Source organism: Diadema antillarum, unplaced genomic scaffold, assembly GCF_040938485.1.
Source record: "Diadema antillarum isolate AM-2024a unplaced genomic scaffold, OU_Dant_1.0 scf00000205, whole genome shotgun sequence".
NCBI classification, from domain to species: domain Eukaryota; kingdom Metazoa; phylum Echinodermata; class Echinoidea; order Diadematoida; family Diadematidae; genus Diadema; species Diadema antillarum.
This window is the reverse complement of record NW_027271094.1, coordinates 1267501-1283301: the sequence shown is the minus strand read 5'-3', so window position 1 is coordinate 1283301 and position 15801 is coordinate 1267501. Positions and strand designations below refer to the sequence as shown.

The window sequence follows — 15801 nt, the reverse complement described above, 5'->3', positions numbered from 1 at the left end:
AATCTTTACGCAGTAGTACATGTCCACACCAAGCTTCAAGAAAATACCTTCGGGCATTGCATAGATGGAGGAAATTGCAACATTTGTAGCATTTGACCTTGACCTTTTGACCTTTGACCTCTTGCCAATGTCACTAAAATCTACTCAACTAATTGTCCCATCATACATCATCCTTGGACCAAGTTTGGTGAAAGCTGCTTCATCCAGTTTTGAGTAATCACGTAAACAGATAAATTTTAGGATTTGACCTTGATCTTTGACCTTTGAACTCTGTCCGATTTCACTGAAAAACTTATCAAGTAATTGTCCCATCATACATCATCCTCCAACAAAGTTTGGTGAAATTTGCTCCATCCAGTCTTGAGTTATCGCGTAAACGGATACAATTTCATGATTTGACCTTGACCTTTGACCTTTAACCGAATTCAACCAAAATCTAATCAAATAATTGCCCCATCATACTTCATCCTTGGACCAAGTTTGGTAAAATTCCAGTAAATATTACTCAAGTTATCGCGTAAACGAAAGCGGACGGACGGACGTACGGACGGACGGACAACCCGAAAACATAATGCCTCCGGCACCACTTCGTGGCGGAGGCATAAAAAAAAAACGTACTTAATTGCCTCCACCTCTTTATTCAATTTGATGCATCGAAAAACTCCGCGTTCTTAAGTTCTTCGACAATATAAAAATATAATTGTTATTTATCATTATCATTATTATTATCATCATTATAATAATGATAATAATAATTATTATTATCATTATTATTATTATTATCATCATTATTATTATTATCATTATTATTATCATTATTACCTTTTTCACCTACTGCAGCAGATGAGAATTATTATGTGTCCATTATAGAGCGATGTATATATATTGTGCATCTTCACAAATGGTTATTATCCAATAATCTTTTACTTAATGATAAGAAAACTGAATTTGTAATATGTGGCACTCAAGAGCAAGTTCAAAATTACGCACTGAAAACCTGAAAGTGATTGATGTTGATATTTATCCTGTTGATGTACTGCACGGAACCTGGGAGTGTGGTTTGATTCACGCCTAGCCTTTGACAGACATATCTCTGAAGTATGCAAAAATTCATTTCATCATTTGTTTAATATTGCACATATTCGGAAGCATTTGACACGGGAAAGTACTGAAAAAATCATCCATGCGTTTGTCACGAGCAGATTGGATTACTGTAACAGTTTATTCTATGGCTTACCTGACAATCAATTCGGTAAACTACAAAGGGTGCAAAATTCATGTGCTAGATTAGTTTGTAATTCTCCTCGTTTTTCTCGTTGTAGTCCATTACTACGTGCATTACATTGGTTGCCTGTAAAGCAGAGAATCATATCTAAAACTCTGCTAATTGTATATAGAGCTATTCATGGTAGAGCACCAGTGTGCATACAGGAACTTGTAGAGTTAAAAACGTCATTTCAAACATTTTATCACCTTCGAAGTTCACAGGACCAAACATTATTGAAATATCAATGGGGAAATCAAAAGTTACTCTTGGACAGGGCATTTTTGTACGCTGCACCAAAATTAAGGAATAACCTCCCTTTGTTTGTAAGGCAAGCAGTTACAATTAATGAGTTTAAGGTCAGGTAAAAAAGTCATCTCTTGAAGTAATGTATTTTCTGTTTGAATTTCTTGTATGCATGTCATTTTGTAATGCGCAGTAGAGTATGATAGTAGCTGCGCAATATAAATGTCCTTTATTATCATTATTATTATCATTATTATTATTATTATTATTATTATTATTATTATTGTTGTTGTTGTTGTTGTTATTATTATTATTATTATCATTATTATTATCATTATTACAGACAGAGACCGACGGTCTTGGGGAGAGTTCGAGTCATACTCACAGATGAAGTAATATTGAAAAATAACGAGCGTAGCGCACTTCCAAGCATCTGATATCCAGCAGCTGCAGACAAAACGAAATTGAGTCGCACGATAATGAGCGACACGAAACTTACTTAAAACACAGTGAAATATTTAGACCCACAAACGACTTTCCTCAGTGATACGTTGATGTATCCATTTCTATGTAAACATTGATTATGATGTAATACTGCAATTCAGTGACAAAGAAAAAAAAATATCGTTGAAAGGACGAAATATCGAATCGATTCAAATCTTCCAAAAATCTGGCTTAAAACATAAAATCATAGCGCAATCGACATGCATTTCAAATCACTATCTTGTCGTCGCGTCGACCGACTGTTTGTTTCCTTGTGCAGTTTTCACCATCCAAAAAAAAAAAAGATATTGTTTTCGAATTGTAAAAGAGGCTCATACAAATTACGAAACATACATCAATATTCAGGCAGTAGCTATTGCTATGCTCGCTAAAATAATTCGGCATGAATCGGCATAACTCAAGTGGAGTACGACTTAACTCACCTGCAGCGGCAAATTCTTTACTGTCTTTTTCGACTCGTATGGCTGTGCTTGCCGTTACCACAGTTTCTATACCTGCCAGTTCTAATTCAGAGAAAGAAGGAGAGGAGAGAGATGTGATTATTTCACAAACTACTACACCACACGTGAGGTTTTCATAAGATATGCGTATTGGTGTTTAGCTGAATATACTACGTTTGCAGCATGTTCCCGGCGGCCACGGCAAATTACATTACACGGCGACGTGGACGAAACGAGACGGACCTGAGACAACGCGGGGGGGCGGGGGGACGGGATGGGTAGACGTGACAGGCCGTAACAAGACAGACTCGCTGTTTGTTAGGCAATTCCGGGTTTGCTTTTCGTTCTTCTTACAAATTCATTCATGTCAAGGCTATTCCTGAATTGTCATACAGGCCTATCATGTGTATCTTGCACTTTGTTACGTATCTTGCTCGGGTGACGAGAAATCTCGTAAGCGTGTTTCCATTTCAATTTCATTTCACTTCATTTATTTTCATTCTTCTTTTTCCAACAAAAAATAACACCGAATAAATCAGGAATTATATCATAAACATATACACTCGACTTTACATAAGATAAATGATACAGATAAACATAAGAATGCATTTATTAGATATATCACGGATGATTATCTCGGTATGTTGTAATGTATTCTCGTTGCTTGTTTATTTTTCTTGCTTTAATTCTTTCTATCTTATTACTATCGTTTCCTTTATGTCCCGCTCCTTCTTTTCAACCTTTTTCGTTAATATGTTGTTTGTTTAATAAGACTTTAACATTCTCATCGAGGGACCTGTACGATACAAGCTTTGCTTTTTAGTAGGTCCGTCACATTTCATGTTTGTAAAATTGTCGTCTCTTTTAGTTATGTCTTTTCTTATGTTTTATCGATTGTATCATTGTATTTGTGTTTGAGATGTGGAACAATAAATCAAATCAAATCAAATCAAATTCGTTACGATACCTACCCGATTCAAACGGGACGGAAAAGACGAACCCATCGTCGATTTCTTCGACAGCTCTTGTAAAGTAGCCCTCCTCAATGGTGTTTTGTTTTTCCCGGTCTGAGAAATCACTGTTAAGTCAAACAGAAAACAAACACTAAATTAAAGCGCGCAAACTTAAAGTTGTTATAGCTTTCACCAAATCGTTTATCATTCCAGTTTTTGTTAGTTTGCGTGGTTTGCAAGTCAACCACGATCGAAACCAAAAATTCATCGTTTGCAAATGCAAAGAAAAGTCTTTCAAAATAATATTGAACACGTTTACACATAATTCAAAATACCATAATTGTACACATTTCATGTTTGACATTGCATGTTCGTTTGTGCAGCTTGCAGTCAAAGCAAGAAATAGCAAAATAATGGGTCAATCACATTCTATTACATTTTGTACTGCTTATTTTTTTTTTCATGATAAAAGGGTTTACTCGTTCATTCCAGTGAAAACGCATTCGTATGTGTCACGACAGAGTGGCATGTATTTACAAAATGATGAGTTGGTGACGTAGCCTTTATCTGTTCAAAGTGTCAATGAATTCCAATTCCCGCTATCGCCCTTGTATGTTTAACGAGGGACTTACCTCAAATAAGTGCTTATGTGTGGGTTGTGATAGATTCGTGTCAGTCCACCGTACGTTCCGAGAAATGAAAGTATCACACCATCACTGTACAAGTGCATGAAAAATAGAAAGAAAATTAGACTTATATAAAGGTAGTAACGGTCTCAGTCATCACGAATTTAAAGTCCCTAGATCTTACTTAGTAATGTAAGCAATATTTTAGCACCAACATAACAGTCATCTATGCGGATAAGTGAAAGCAAAAATGCTGATTCCATGAAAGAAATCGTCGGTTGGAAAAACAAATAAAGCTTTTGAACATATAGTTTCTTCACTGAGTAAGAATCCTGGGGTAAGAATATTGGTACATAGAAATCTATGGAAGGAAGTCATTACAATAACTGATTGACAGAACTGAAAGCTTAATCACATACTATCGCACTGATGGAGTCCATCACATAGAATGTCAACAGAATCTTGATCAAGAAAAAAAAATATGCACGATTCAACGTGATTCTTTTTTCTTTGGTAAAGCAAGGTCCACAACTACATCAATAGCTCATCGGTTCACAGAAAGTCCCCTTCCCTACCAGTCCCCCTTCTTCTTCTTCTTCTTTTTTCTTTTTTCCTCTTTCTCGCTTTGTTAACTGACCTCGACGGATCGAGATGCGGGAAGTTGACGAATGGGATCGACTCGGTCACGGGGGTCGCGGTCGTGTACCGTGCCGTCACGGACTCGGTCGTCGAATGCGTATCGGCGGTGGTGGCCTCGGTGTCCGAGGTATTGAAGTTGGATACGGTGGTGACCCCCGGAGAGCAGTACTCCTCGATCTCCGCCACGATCTCTTGTATGCTATGGGCCAAGTTGTTCAACCCCAAACCACTGGAAGTGAACAAAAGAGTACATTTTCATCCCTATGTAAGTCGTCATTCAATTCAAATTAAAATGAAGACACTGCATCAAATTGATCCAGACAGCTGAGTCGTTTCCTTCTCTGATTCAACTGAAGTAATTCGTATTTCTTTTCGCAACTAAATCTTAAATGACAATCGGGGAAAGAACAGTATGATATTTAATGGTAGAGATATCTAAAACTCTTGGGCTTATTGAAAACGGCCAGATACAAAAAGATAAACATACGAACTGTCATTAAACACTACTTACAGGACTGACGGTACACTATTTTTTATCATATGGAGACAACAGGATAGGAATAAACTCTTTGTGTGCTGTGAGTGCTAATTGGCACAGAAAAATCTCACAGTGTTGTAATTAATTTCCACAGCTCCTGGTAGCGTTAAAGTCATAATATCAGCAGAAGAGTTGCTTTTTTGGTTTTGTTTTGTTTTGTTTTGTTTTTACTTGCTTTGTTGTTTTGTTGCTTTATACAGTGAATGATAATGTGGCGATGAGCAAGAAACATCACCGAGACTACATCATGCTGAAAAAGAAACAAAAATTAAGCAAAAACAGATAACACAGAACATCTCCTAATTGTGCTAATAATAAACGACGAAGAGAGCTATGATGGTTTAAAGCGTATTTACCATTCTGGTGTTTGTTTCATTTCAAGTCTGAGAAATCCGCACTTTGGCTCATATCTACGTCACTGCACATGGGCCATTTATCACTTAGTCTAATCACCATTCCGACAAAGTTTCATTTAGTCTAATAATCAGTGGGACTACATATCATTAGTCTACTTATAAGTTGGCATAATGGTCACGCATGGCCTGATTACCTTTTAGTCCGAAGCACACTTTGTCTAATGTTCACTTGGTATACAGCAATTTAGTTGTATGTCGTCTACCATTCACCATTAACGTCGAAGTCCTGGTATTGGTTACAGTGTTGTCAGGTTCAACAAATGAAAGTGAAATCATCATGTCAGACACTCAGAATAATCGTGTAGAACCACTTCACCAGGTTATGCACCCTTCTCTTTGCGATCAATGAATGAATGAAGGGGGATATTTTACATGCATTAGTTGAGACTCTCTCATACACGGGACCTTCATTTCATGTCCTATCCGAGGGATAGGGTGTTTTTGCCTCGAATGCCCCAGTCACATATAAACACGGATGCTCAAGGATTGACCCAAGGATCCGGGGAGATCCGGGGACGTCCGGGGAGATCCAGGATTTTGGTATGACTGTACATACGGTATCAACACGGCATCTACACGGATAAGGCTGGAAGAGCCCGGCGTCTACACAGACAAACACGACATCTACACGGATCAACACGGAAGCTACACGGCAGCCACACGGACCACCCCGGATTGCTCTGCCAACACGGCAATCCCCGGATGACGCCGGATGTTTTTGACCTCCAAAAGTTGCCGTGTTGGCCTCCCGGCGTCAACACGGATCTCTCCCCGGATCAGATCAGGGGTGGTCCGGGGTGATCCGGAATGTCTATGTGACTGGGGCATTACCAGCGGGGGGTGGTACGATTACACACAATACTATTCAGATAGACTTGGGAATATAACCCGGGTCCTTTGGATCTGAAGGCAGACCCCTGAGCCGAATGAGAGGACTGAGCCAAATCACCGTCCATGCTACCGTGTGAAAAAAACCCACATTATTAAAGGTGAGCGCCGAACAGTCAATTATAAAGGTACCTGCATGCATCTACCTGCATGACCCCCCCCCCAAAAAAAAAAAAAAAAATGAAATGAAATAAAATAAAAATAAAAATAAAAAATAAATAAATAAATAAAAAATGAATAAATCAAATCATGTCTAATCAAAATGTTATCGATTTAAAAAAAGAGGTACCGAAAGACCTACGAAAATGTATCGAGTCAGATACAAAAACGAATTCGAGATCGAGCATGTCGCGGCTAACGTACAAACCCACTTACCTCGTATCAGGAGCCCGGAACACCAATTTCCAATACTCCGGCATGAATCGTGTGACGTTTGCATCAAAGATCAGATGATTCACCATGACGGCATCACCTGAAACAAGATAGTGGTTACAAAAACTTATTTTCAAACTGCTCACTTGAAGTTTAGCTTTTTCTTTTCGTGTCCTATCAAAGATACAAAATGGACCTACTACATTTTTGTTACAATCTCGGTTTCTTCTACCTATAATGCAATGCCAATTCTGTGCATAAATAATGGTCTATTACAAGATGGACTTTAGAATCTCCGCAATCTGATTGGTCAATCATCATGCATGCTTGATTCTTACTGATCCACAATGAGCCAAGCGTCCGGTAAAATCCGAATGCATGGCTCAAACCTTGTACAGTGTTGTAGGTGGACCGGACGCATGATGGGGCAAAAAGTTTAATTTCATGTGTTTACGGGTCCATTTTGTAAAACGAATAATGAACAGGTTTGTTCTGTGGATCAATGAGGATTATAGATGCTCTCGTTTTACTTTGGAAACTGTCTCAAAAAACACTCGCTGCGCTCGTGGGTCTAAATAGTTCCACAGTTAAACTCGCGCGTCCAATTCTCACCGATCCACTTTGTCCTGTGTATCATTTGTACAATGATGTATAACAACTTACAGAAGTCGTTTAACTTCCCGTCATGCATTGCGGCGTCCTGAAGGAACCTCACCACGTGTTCCTCTCCTTCGTATCGTTCTGACGAGCTGTAGTTGATCTTACAGTAGAGCCTGTGAGGAAACATGATAGTGTTTCATGATTAAAACACACTCATACGTGTTCAAAATGTCCCGCATGAAAAGAAAACTAACTAAACTCCGCAAGAAAACAAACAAACAAAAGTTTGGAAATCTGAGTTTGATCGATTATTTCTTTCTTATCTCAGTAACAATCGACGCATGCTTGGTGTCCGCAGAAAGGTGATAACATTTGTTGTTGTTGTTGTTGTTGTAAAATAATTCCCAACTGAAATTGTTCTGTATGGCTTACATGCAGAGTAAGCACCCTGATGTAACCATGGTAACGGTCTTACGGTTCAGTTTTTATCTTCAGACGTCCTCTCCTGAGTCGGTCCTTGATGTGTCCCATTGCGTGGAATTCTTACTTCCACCATAAATGGTGATGGTCCCAGGGCTTACTCCTAGGCTGAGAGTCCCAGCCACACCTTTTTGATTCATCCCAGCTTCGATTTGCCTTTTTTACGCATTCTGGCATTCGTGGCTTGCCAGCTGAGAACTGAAGACGTAACTCCATACACAAGAACATATTCTTTATTGCCTCTTCATGACCACTTGCGTTCACTTTGGAACTTTTCAACGCAAACCTTAATCCCGTATTTTTAAATACTGTCCTTTCTCCAATGGAATAATCTTTACTAGCAGGGTGTCATTTTAAAGAAAATCAAATAACATTTCTAATAGCACCATGAATGCATGGATTATTACTATGATTTTTTTTTTCCGGTGCATTGTATATTCTTTACGAATGTACTGTTTCTGCTGAAAGTACAGCTTGGCTTGATTTCACTATAATTGTGTTTTGTTGAATCGTGGATTTTGTAATACATTATGGGATTTGATTTGTTATGATATAGTTTTGAGTGTGGAATCAATAAAAGATTATGGAACCCCCCCCCCCAAAAAAAAATAAATAAATAAATAAATAAAAATAAGGAGATATAATCGATCACACTCAGATTTCCAAACCTTTTTTTCGGAGTGTATATATTCACACATTTCCTTAACAGGTGGATCCTTCTGGATAATGTAATGCGCACCTCCTTAAAGAAAATATTTTCAGTTGAACTGCCACTTATCGCACGAAATTTGCAGTTTATTTCATCATGGCATCACAGGAAATCATTTTGCAGCAAAAATCATACCAATAGACCAACTGAATAGTGTGCAGAATAATGATTACAATGTACACATAAATCCATGCCGGCAAAGTAACAGGAACGTTAATGACGCCTAAAACAGCTCAATAACTGAACATGCTGAACGGATATCTTGTGATCTAGGATGAAAGGATGGCTGAAAGACTTCAGTTATGAAATAAAATTATTTTAGCTATCATGAACTCCTTACACTTACCAGTTTGCGATGATGGTTTGTCCCAAAGTCCCATCTCCGAATAAGAGTTTAGCAGCTGCAAAATAACATCAAATTGATTCAATAGGACGGGAAAAGACATGGATCCACAATGGTATCTGTACTTGATTCTAAACAGAACAGCCAAACGGCCAGGGTCGGGTGCAAAAAAAAAAGTTGAATAAAAATATCGCTATCATCTCTATATATATGACGATTTCAAGTTATACAGACTGATTATGAAGAAATTTCCATTACTTCTCAAATTATTGTTTCTGTTAGAGGAATGTGCCAAGATACACACTTGTCATGCTTGTTGAATAAAAATGCACACTTAGAATGATGCAAGCATTGTATGGTTTCTCTATGTAAGATTCAGAAGGTAGCCTACCATACATCGGCAAATATTTTGCCCTTATCTTTTTCTTTGGGAAGAAACACTTCGATCGCGCATATAATCACGAGAACTTTACCGAGCTATAGGCTGAACGCAATGACACATCAACTTGAGGCACATCGTACTAACCTTGCTGTATATCGCATATCTCTGCCCGATATTCAAATTGTCCATCCTCGCTCGAGTTCACGAAAAGTTCGGGTGTTTGAAGCCTCTGGTTGTCGTAGGCCTCGGGCAAGGAGATGCCAAGACTATGGAGGAAAAATGATTAAAAATTGATATTGGGAAAACGTCCAGAAGCCAAGAACAAATTAAGAAAACTTATGCTAGTCTGCGAATCATTTTCTAACGACTGATATACAAACAAGGCAAATATTTCTTCATTTTGTGACGCATATTCCACGACAAATGTATTTTCATGTATTACGCTTCTACATTTCTTTTGAATTTATATCACATCTTCATGCACTGTAGACATAAAGTCATAAAGCCACAATTTTTAACGTACATAGGTTATAGAAAAACAATATTCTTGTTCCGCCCTCCAAGATTAAACAGATCAGAGAAACTTGGGTAGTTATATGGCTGTTTTATGTGGGAACTGAGTGCATGTGATTGAGATGAAATACCAAATTAATGCTAGGATGGTTTCTAAAAGAGTTTTACCTGTAAGGCGTGTGTGCCAAAAGTGTGTAGTAGTATTTGTTCCTTCGGCTGCTCACCCGTTTCTGTGTTCATGCAAGGTAGAAAATTATACACGAGTTATGAATGATAGATAAATAATGTCATACAAGCACAATATTTCATAGTACTATTATACGTGCAAACTTTCCGTATACGGTACACAGCTATACGTAATCTTGATAAGCTACCTTTCAAAGGTAGGGGTCAGACAAGATGCGGTATGGACTCGTCTATAACATCAACTCGTAGGAAAACTAATCTATGCAGATGAGTTTTCACACTTTGAGATGCCATTTATTTGTTTGTTTGTTGTCGTTTTTTGACATGTTTCCTCGATATGATTGAAGATTCGTTATCTTAAAATACAGCTCTTAGCAGTATATGACGATGAGATCAATCGAGCTACGAATACTTTCTGAAAAGTATCAAAATCGTACAATTCACTGTTCAGATTCAATTTCCGGTGCATGTGTACACTACCGGGCAGGTTTATCTTCTACATTAGCAATGATATTTCCTGCAAATGCAATCAACAGAATAATATTATGTACGAATCCGTACGAATATTCTGCCTACGAATCACTATTCAGATTAATGAAATGAAGCAATGACGAAATTGCCCATGCATGATGTGTATACTGCCAGACAGGTGGATAATAAGCCAAGATTGTTCCTGCGAATGTAATCAACAGAATACTACTCTGCATTTTATCATTTTATGATATTCTTCATTCTTCTACGGACATTTCGACTGGTGTGGCTGAATGAACCACATAGCTTACCAAGTCATCAAACATTTGCTTAATGACCATCTCATAGACACCGGTCTCTCTTCGGACCATCGAGTCTCGGAGCTATTCCAAGTCAAAAAAAGAATGAGAAAAAAGTACAGAAAAATCAGTATTTCACGTGATGACGAGAAAGAAAGCAAAATAATGTCACTGTGACGAACTCTGCTGATTGTCATCAATTTCTGGGATTGCTAAGAAAAAGTATTAATAGATTGATTACTTTGGGGAAATTTTATTATTTCTTCTTCGGAGTAGAATAACAAGACTTTTGACATTCGCAATGTTTTGTAATGAAATAGTTATATAAACTTGCACGTATTGACAGCTGTTATCAATTTTAACAATGAAATCACGGCATAATGAAACTCAATGAATGATGGACAATCAGACACAAGGGATTCCTGATAATCTACATCAAGTGGTCAATGAGGAAATGAAAGGTTTGATAAAAGAAAATGCTATCCAATCCAAATCAAACGGAGTTAGTCTTCAAAATATAAAAAAGCCAAAAAAACAAACAAACAAAAGACGTTGTCTAAATGAGTAACGGGCGGTATTAAGTCTGCAGACACTGAATCAAAGAGCAAAGAACTTTGTGGTCTTTGCCTGGATCGATTGCTTTGAGAGGGGTTTGATGACTTCTCGACAAGTTAATGAGATTTTTTAAAAAAATCAAGAAGATACGTAGCATTTACATGCATGTTTTTGGTGTCGTCACACAAAGCTTTTTAGTGATGACACTCACATAGACATCACAAAACTTAAATTAATCTCCACTGTCATACATCCTTCCTCTTGGGACGGTCTCTCGAAGAAGGTGGAGCACACAATGGGCCTGTACTATATCTTTCATCTTAGATCGAATCGCTGTTTGAGTGCTATCACAGCAGTGAATAAGACTGTTAGAGAATACATACGTAGTTGTCACTATGTATTACTCTGCAGTGACAGTCTACAGTAAGAACACTATGCGAATGTAAGCAATTATCTTCACACTGGTAAATGTACACACATGCTGCCATTACGCTGACATGATAGAACATAATGCATGAGTAGGTGATTGAGCATAATACTTCATTCAAATATTAACAGGTCTCTTCATTATTGTAACAAGGCATAAACGTGGTTAATTAGATTTGAGCGTCGGGGAAGCCCAAATTCGATACACGTTTGTTCATGATAAGTATTCATGACCACATATAGTGTGTGGTTATATTCTACAGCGCATCCACGCACTATTTGGGAAACTTAACTCCCAAGTTCAAAGTAATTTTGAGAACAGGAGTAAAGTCATCGAAACATAACAGTAAAGCAGTCATCACAAATCAAAACTACACAGTTGTTAATATTTTCATACATTAGTTACACGCACATAACTAAACATTAGATGATGAAATGACAACTGTCCAATTGAATCATGCATAAATGACGTCACAATTCTCTGTAAGTATCACCAGCCGTATACTAGTAACTACTCCATAGTAAGAATCATCATTACTGAATACCTATAACTCTGAAAGAAGGGGATGAGAAAGGGAGGATTTGGCGAAGACTCTGATGCAAGTAGATAAGAAACTTGAGAGGGCATAACAATATTACGTCATCTAGTTTACATATTGCATAAATCATTATCGAGATATATCATCGATACACTGCTTCATGATTAACTTAACCTCTTATCTTGTGTCTTAAGTTGATGGAACTGTTCATTCGATGTCAGCGTTTTTATGAAAGTTGATTCTAACATGGAGTAAACTTATAATAATGAGTGGAATCCAATATCTCTTCTACCGTTACAAAGGTCCACCACCATGATTATCATCCATGTTTTGAAGGCATGATTAATTTTGTTGCTGTGTTAATGGTTTAGATTTCCCATGACATGATATTACCAGATGAAAGTGGGGCTTTTTACATCAGTTAGAATCAATATACCCTTATTATAGAATAATGGCAGATTGTCATTGATAGTATGCTTTTTGGCGCAAGTTACAAAAACTCTCTTATCATCTTTATCGCCTAGCTATCTGAAAGCTTCTGGGCCTTTGCATCATTAAATTTCCTCCTTGAGAAATTGAAATCTTCATGTGGTTGCTGAAACATCAGTTTCAGGAGTTTCTTGAAGCAAATATTGATTTGCACTCAAGCGGATGTTGAAATAAGTCTAGTCAGGCATAGCGTATTGTCAAACTCATTGTACCGACTGATATTATTAATGTAAGCAGCTTTGCCTCGTGGTAAGTAGGTTCTCTACGAGCTTCATTCGATTATTACGCTATCAATATATACTGCTCCTGTCAAGACAACGCATATAACTTATTATACTTCAGAGCATTGTTTGCGTTGGCGCTCATAAGAAAGAAAACATGCACCGTATGCTTTCAGCAACATGAAAACAACTAATTATCTAAAGTCACATCAACAGTACTTTATGTCTAAGACGGACGAGACAACTATTGAAACCTACTTGACATAAAGGAAGAAAAGTCGGCAAGTATATAGGTGTTAATCATGTCTAATTCATACGTCTTCCATAACGTTGATGCTAAGTACGATGTTATCATATATAATTGACAAGGTTGGTGAAGAATTAAACACTATTCCACTTGATTAACACATTACTTATGCATGACATAAGCTGAGATATGAGAAGTAAACAATCTGCAACTGCGATGTATATTACACGTCCTTTAAAGAACAATCGCATACAGGTATATAAACGATGCAAAATATTACGAACTGCTGCGATGAAGGGTTAGTGGCAAGATAAGCTTATGCAAGGTCTCAGAGTTATTCAACTTTAAGGTGTTGCACTGAGCGTGTTAGAAGTATGTTAGTGAGAACATGCAGTCAGTCAGTGGCAAAGAATGACACCCATCTCTCTTTGGAGAAATTCCATGGACAACTATAATTCGTCACCTGGTTTTCAGGAAGTTCAAGTGAATTCCGGGGCAGAGAAGCCTGACCAAGAGAGAGACACGAATCGATTGTCCAACAAAAGATAAATCAATCATCATATGATAATGAATTATTATAGAGATATCACAATAACTGGTAGACGATGGTGCAGAAAAACTCAGTAATGCATATAAGTTATAAACAAAAGAAGCATTTACAGTAATACTTTACAGTTACGATGATACCAGTGCCAATAATACTATCATTTCGTTGGGTGTAATAGAGTGTCTGTGTTACTCGTATATTCAAACCACAGCAAGAAGAGAAGTGGGGTGGAATAGAGTGAAAATGTGTGAACGGACGAATTCCCCAGCTATATTCATCCCGCCCTTCGCAAGAAGTGTGACGTGATAGATACGCACGAGTTCTGACTCTCCCACATCACTATCGCCTCGAAGCATAGAGTGGGACACGGTATGATAGCCTTATGGACGATCCCACCGAGTTTAGAACCCATGAGCTTACCACTGCGAGGCTGGCAACCTACTAAGTCAATTCTCCCCACCTCCTTCCAATCCGCACAATCATGAGATAATTGCCAATTACAATATGGTTATCACCAAGAACACCAATTCAATCGTTTCCATATTTTGATTACTCAACAGGTCTTGACTTATTCAAAAAGATTTTTTTTCTTTCCATAGCCATCGAACGTTAAGCATATCAATACCACAGTTACCCACTATAGCAAAGAGCCGTGTGATATATGGGACGACGATTTCAACTACAAGATGATAATGAGAAGGGGCATCACGCCAGACAATAAGAAAGGTATATGGACATAGATAGATGAAAAGATAGATAGATAGATAGATAGATAGATAGATAGATAGATAGATAGATAGATAAATAAATAGATAGATAGATAGTGATAGATAGATAGATAGATAGATAGATAGATAGATAGATAGATAGATGAAAGAGAGAGAGAGATGGCTAGATAATGTTCAACTTACCACATCATCGGTATCCGACAGTTCTACCTCGGATAGATCCACACTGTTGTAGTTCGGTTTGATCAAGCCGTCTCCATGCAACGGTCGCAGATCCGGATGAAAAAGGATGTAACCGTTGTTTGTAATCGCGTAAGAGTATCCGTTCACGCCGAGCTATATATATATATTTTTTTTTTTCAACATAATAGAAATTTTAAAACACAAAACATAATATTAACTATAATAATATCCTCATCTTGGTCTCTGGAGATATTTACAATCTAAATTGTTTAATGTATTAAGCTGATAAAACTCTACTTTGTTAACATATACCAAATGTTATCAAGTTTTTCTTGATGTACGACATCATCCGAAATGAGGGATGCGGAATGAATTCCTGTTTGTGTTTTAATACAAATAAAAAAAAAAAAAAACACACACACACACACACACACACACAAATACATGTACAAATAACTTTGCGTGGAGGCGAGAAGAATACGGACTAGAAGCAGGTGCCCTGACATCATCAACAGGCTCGGGTTTTTTTTTTATTATTATTATTTTGGGTTGTTTTTTACTTTGCTATGGCGCGCCAAAAGGAACCATGTCTTATTCTGTTAAAAAATAAATGATTTTGGTATAAAATCACCCAAAATGTTACTGTTATGTCAAAATCAAGAGCAACAAAATCACCAAATGAAGATTTGTTTTGTAACAAAATTATTGGTGAGTGTAGCATAACCAAACGGACACGGTTCCTTTCTTTGCGCCATAGCAAAAAAACAAAACAAAAAAAGACAAAACAAAGACAAAACAAAAACAAAACAAAAACAAAAACAAAACAAAACAAAAACCCGGACCATTGCCGTTTCCGTGCTCGGTGTACGGAGACCTTTACACAGTGATTGTACAGAGCAGACTAAACGGGTTGGACATCTTACCTGAAAAGGTGGTGTAAATTTCTTCATTTCCACAATGGGTACGTCCGTGCCCGCAACTCCCTCCAGTACACCCA

The 15801-nt window shown here is 37.5% G+C and overlaps 1 protein-coding gene across 2 annotated transcripts in view; it reads right to left on the bottom strand.

Annotated features, from left to right (window-relative positions):
- Positions 1-15801, bottom strand: part of LOC139724000 (voltage-dependent calcium channel subunit alpha-2/delta-3-like) — a 70729-nt gene that overhangs the window by 8167 nt on the left and 46761 nt on the right. The window contains exons 14-27 of one of the 2 annotated variants that reach the window (XM_071635198.1): positions 15728-15801; positions 14805-14957; positions 13810-13851; positions 10882-10953; positions 10082-10143; positions 9545-9666; positions 9022-9076; positions 7550-7659; positions 6890-6986; positions 4671-4901; positions 4040-4123; positions 3426-3532; positions 2437-2517; positions 1896-1957 (exon numbers count right to left, since the gene is read on the bottom strand). The exon at positions 15728-15801 is cut by the window's right edge and continues 7 nt beyond it. In XM_071635198.1, the coding sequence (XP_071491299.1) occupies positions 1896-1957; positions 2437-2517; positions 3426-3532; positions 4040-4123; positions 4671-4901; positions 6890-6986; positions 7550-7659; positions 9022-9076; positions 9545-9666; positions 10082-10143; positions 10882-10953; positions 13810-13851; positions 14805-14957; positions 15728-15801 (1352 nt within the window). The remainder of the gene's footprint in view (positions 1-1895; positions 1958-2436; positions 2518-3425; positions 3533-4039; positions 4124-4670; positions 4902-6889; positions 6987-7549; positions 7660-9021; positions 9077-9544; positions 9667-10081; positions 10144-10881; positions 10954-13809; positions 13852-14804; positions 14958-15727) is intronic. The other variant, XM_071635199.1, reaches the window with a different exon arrangement.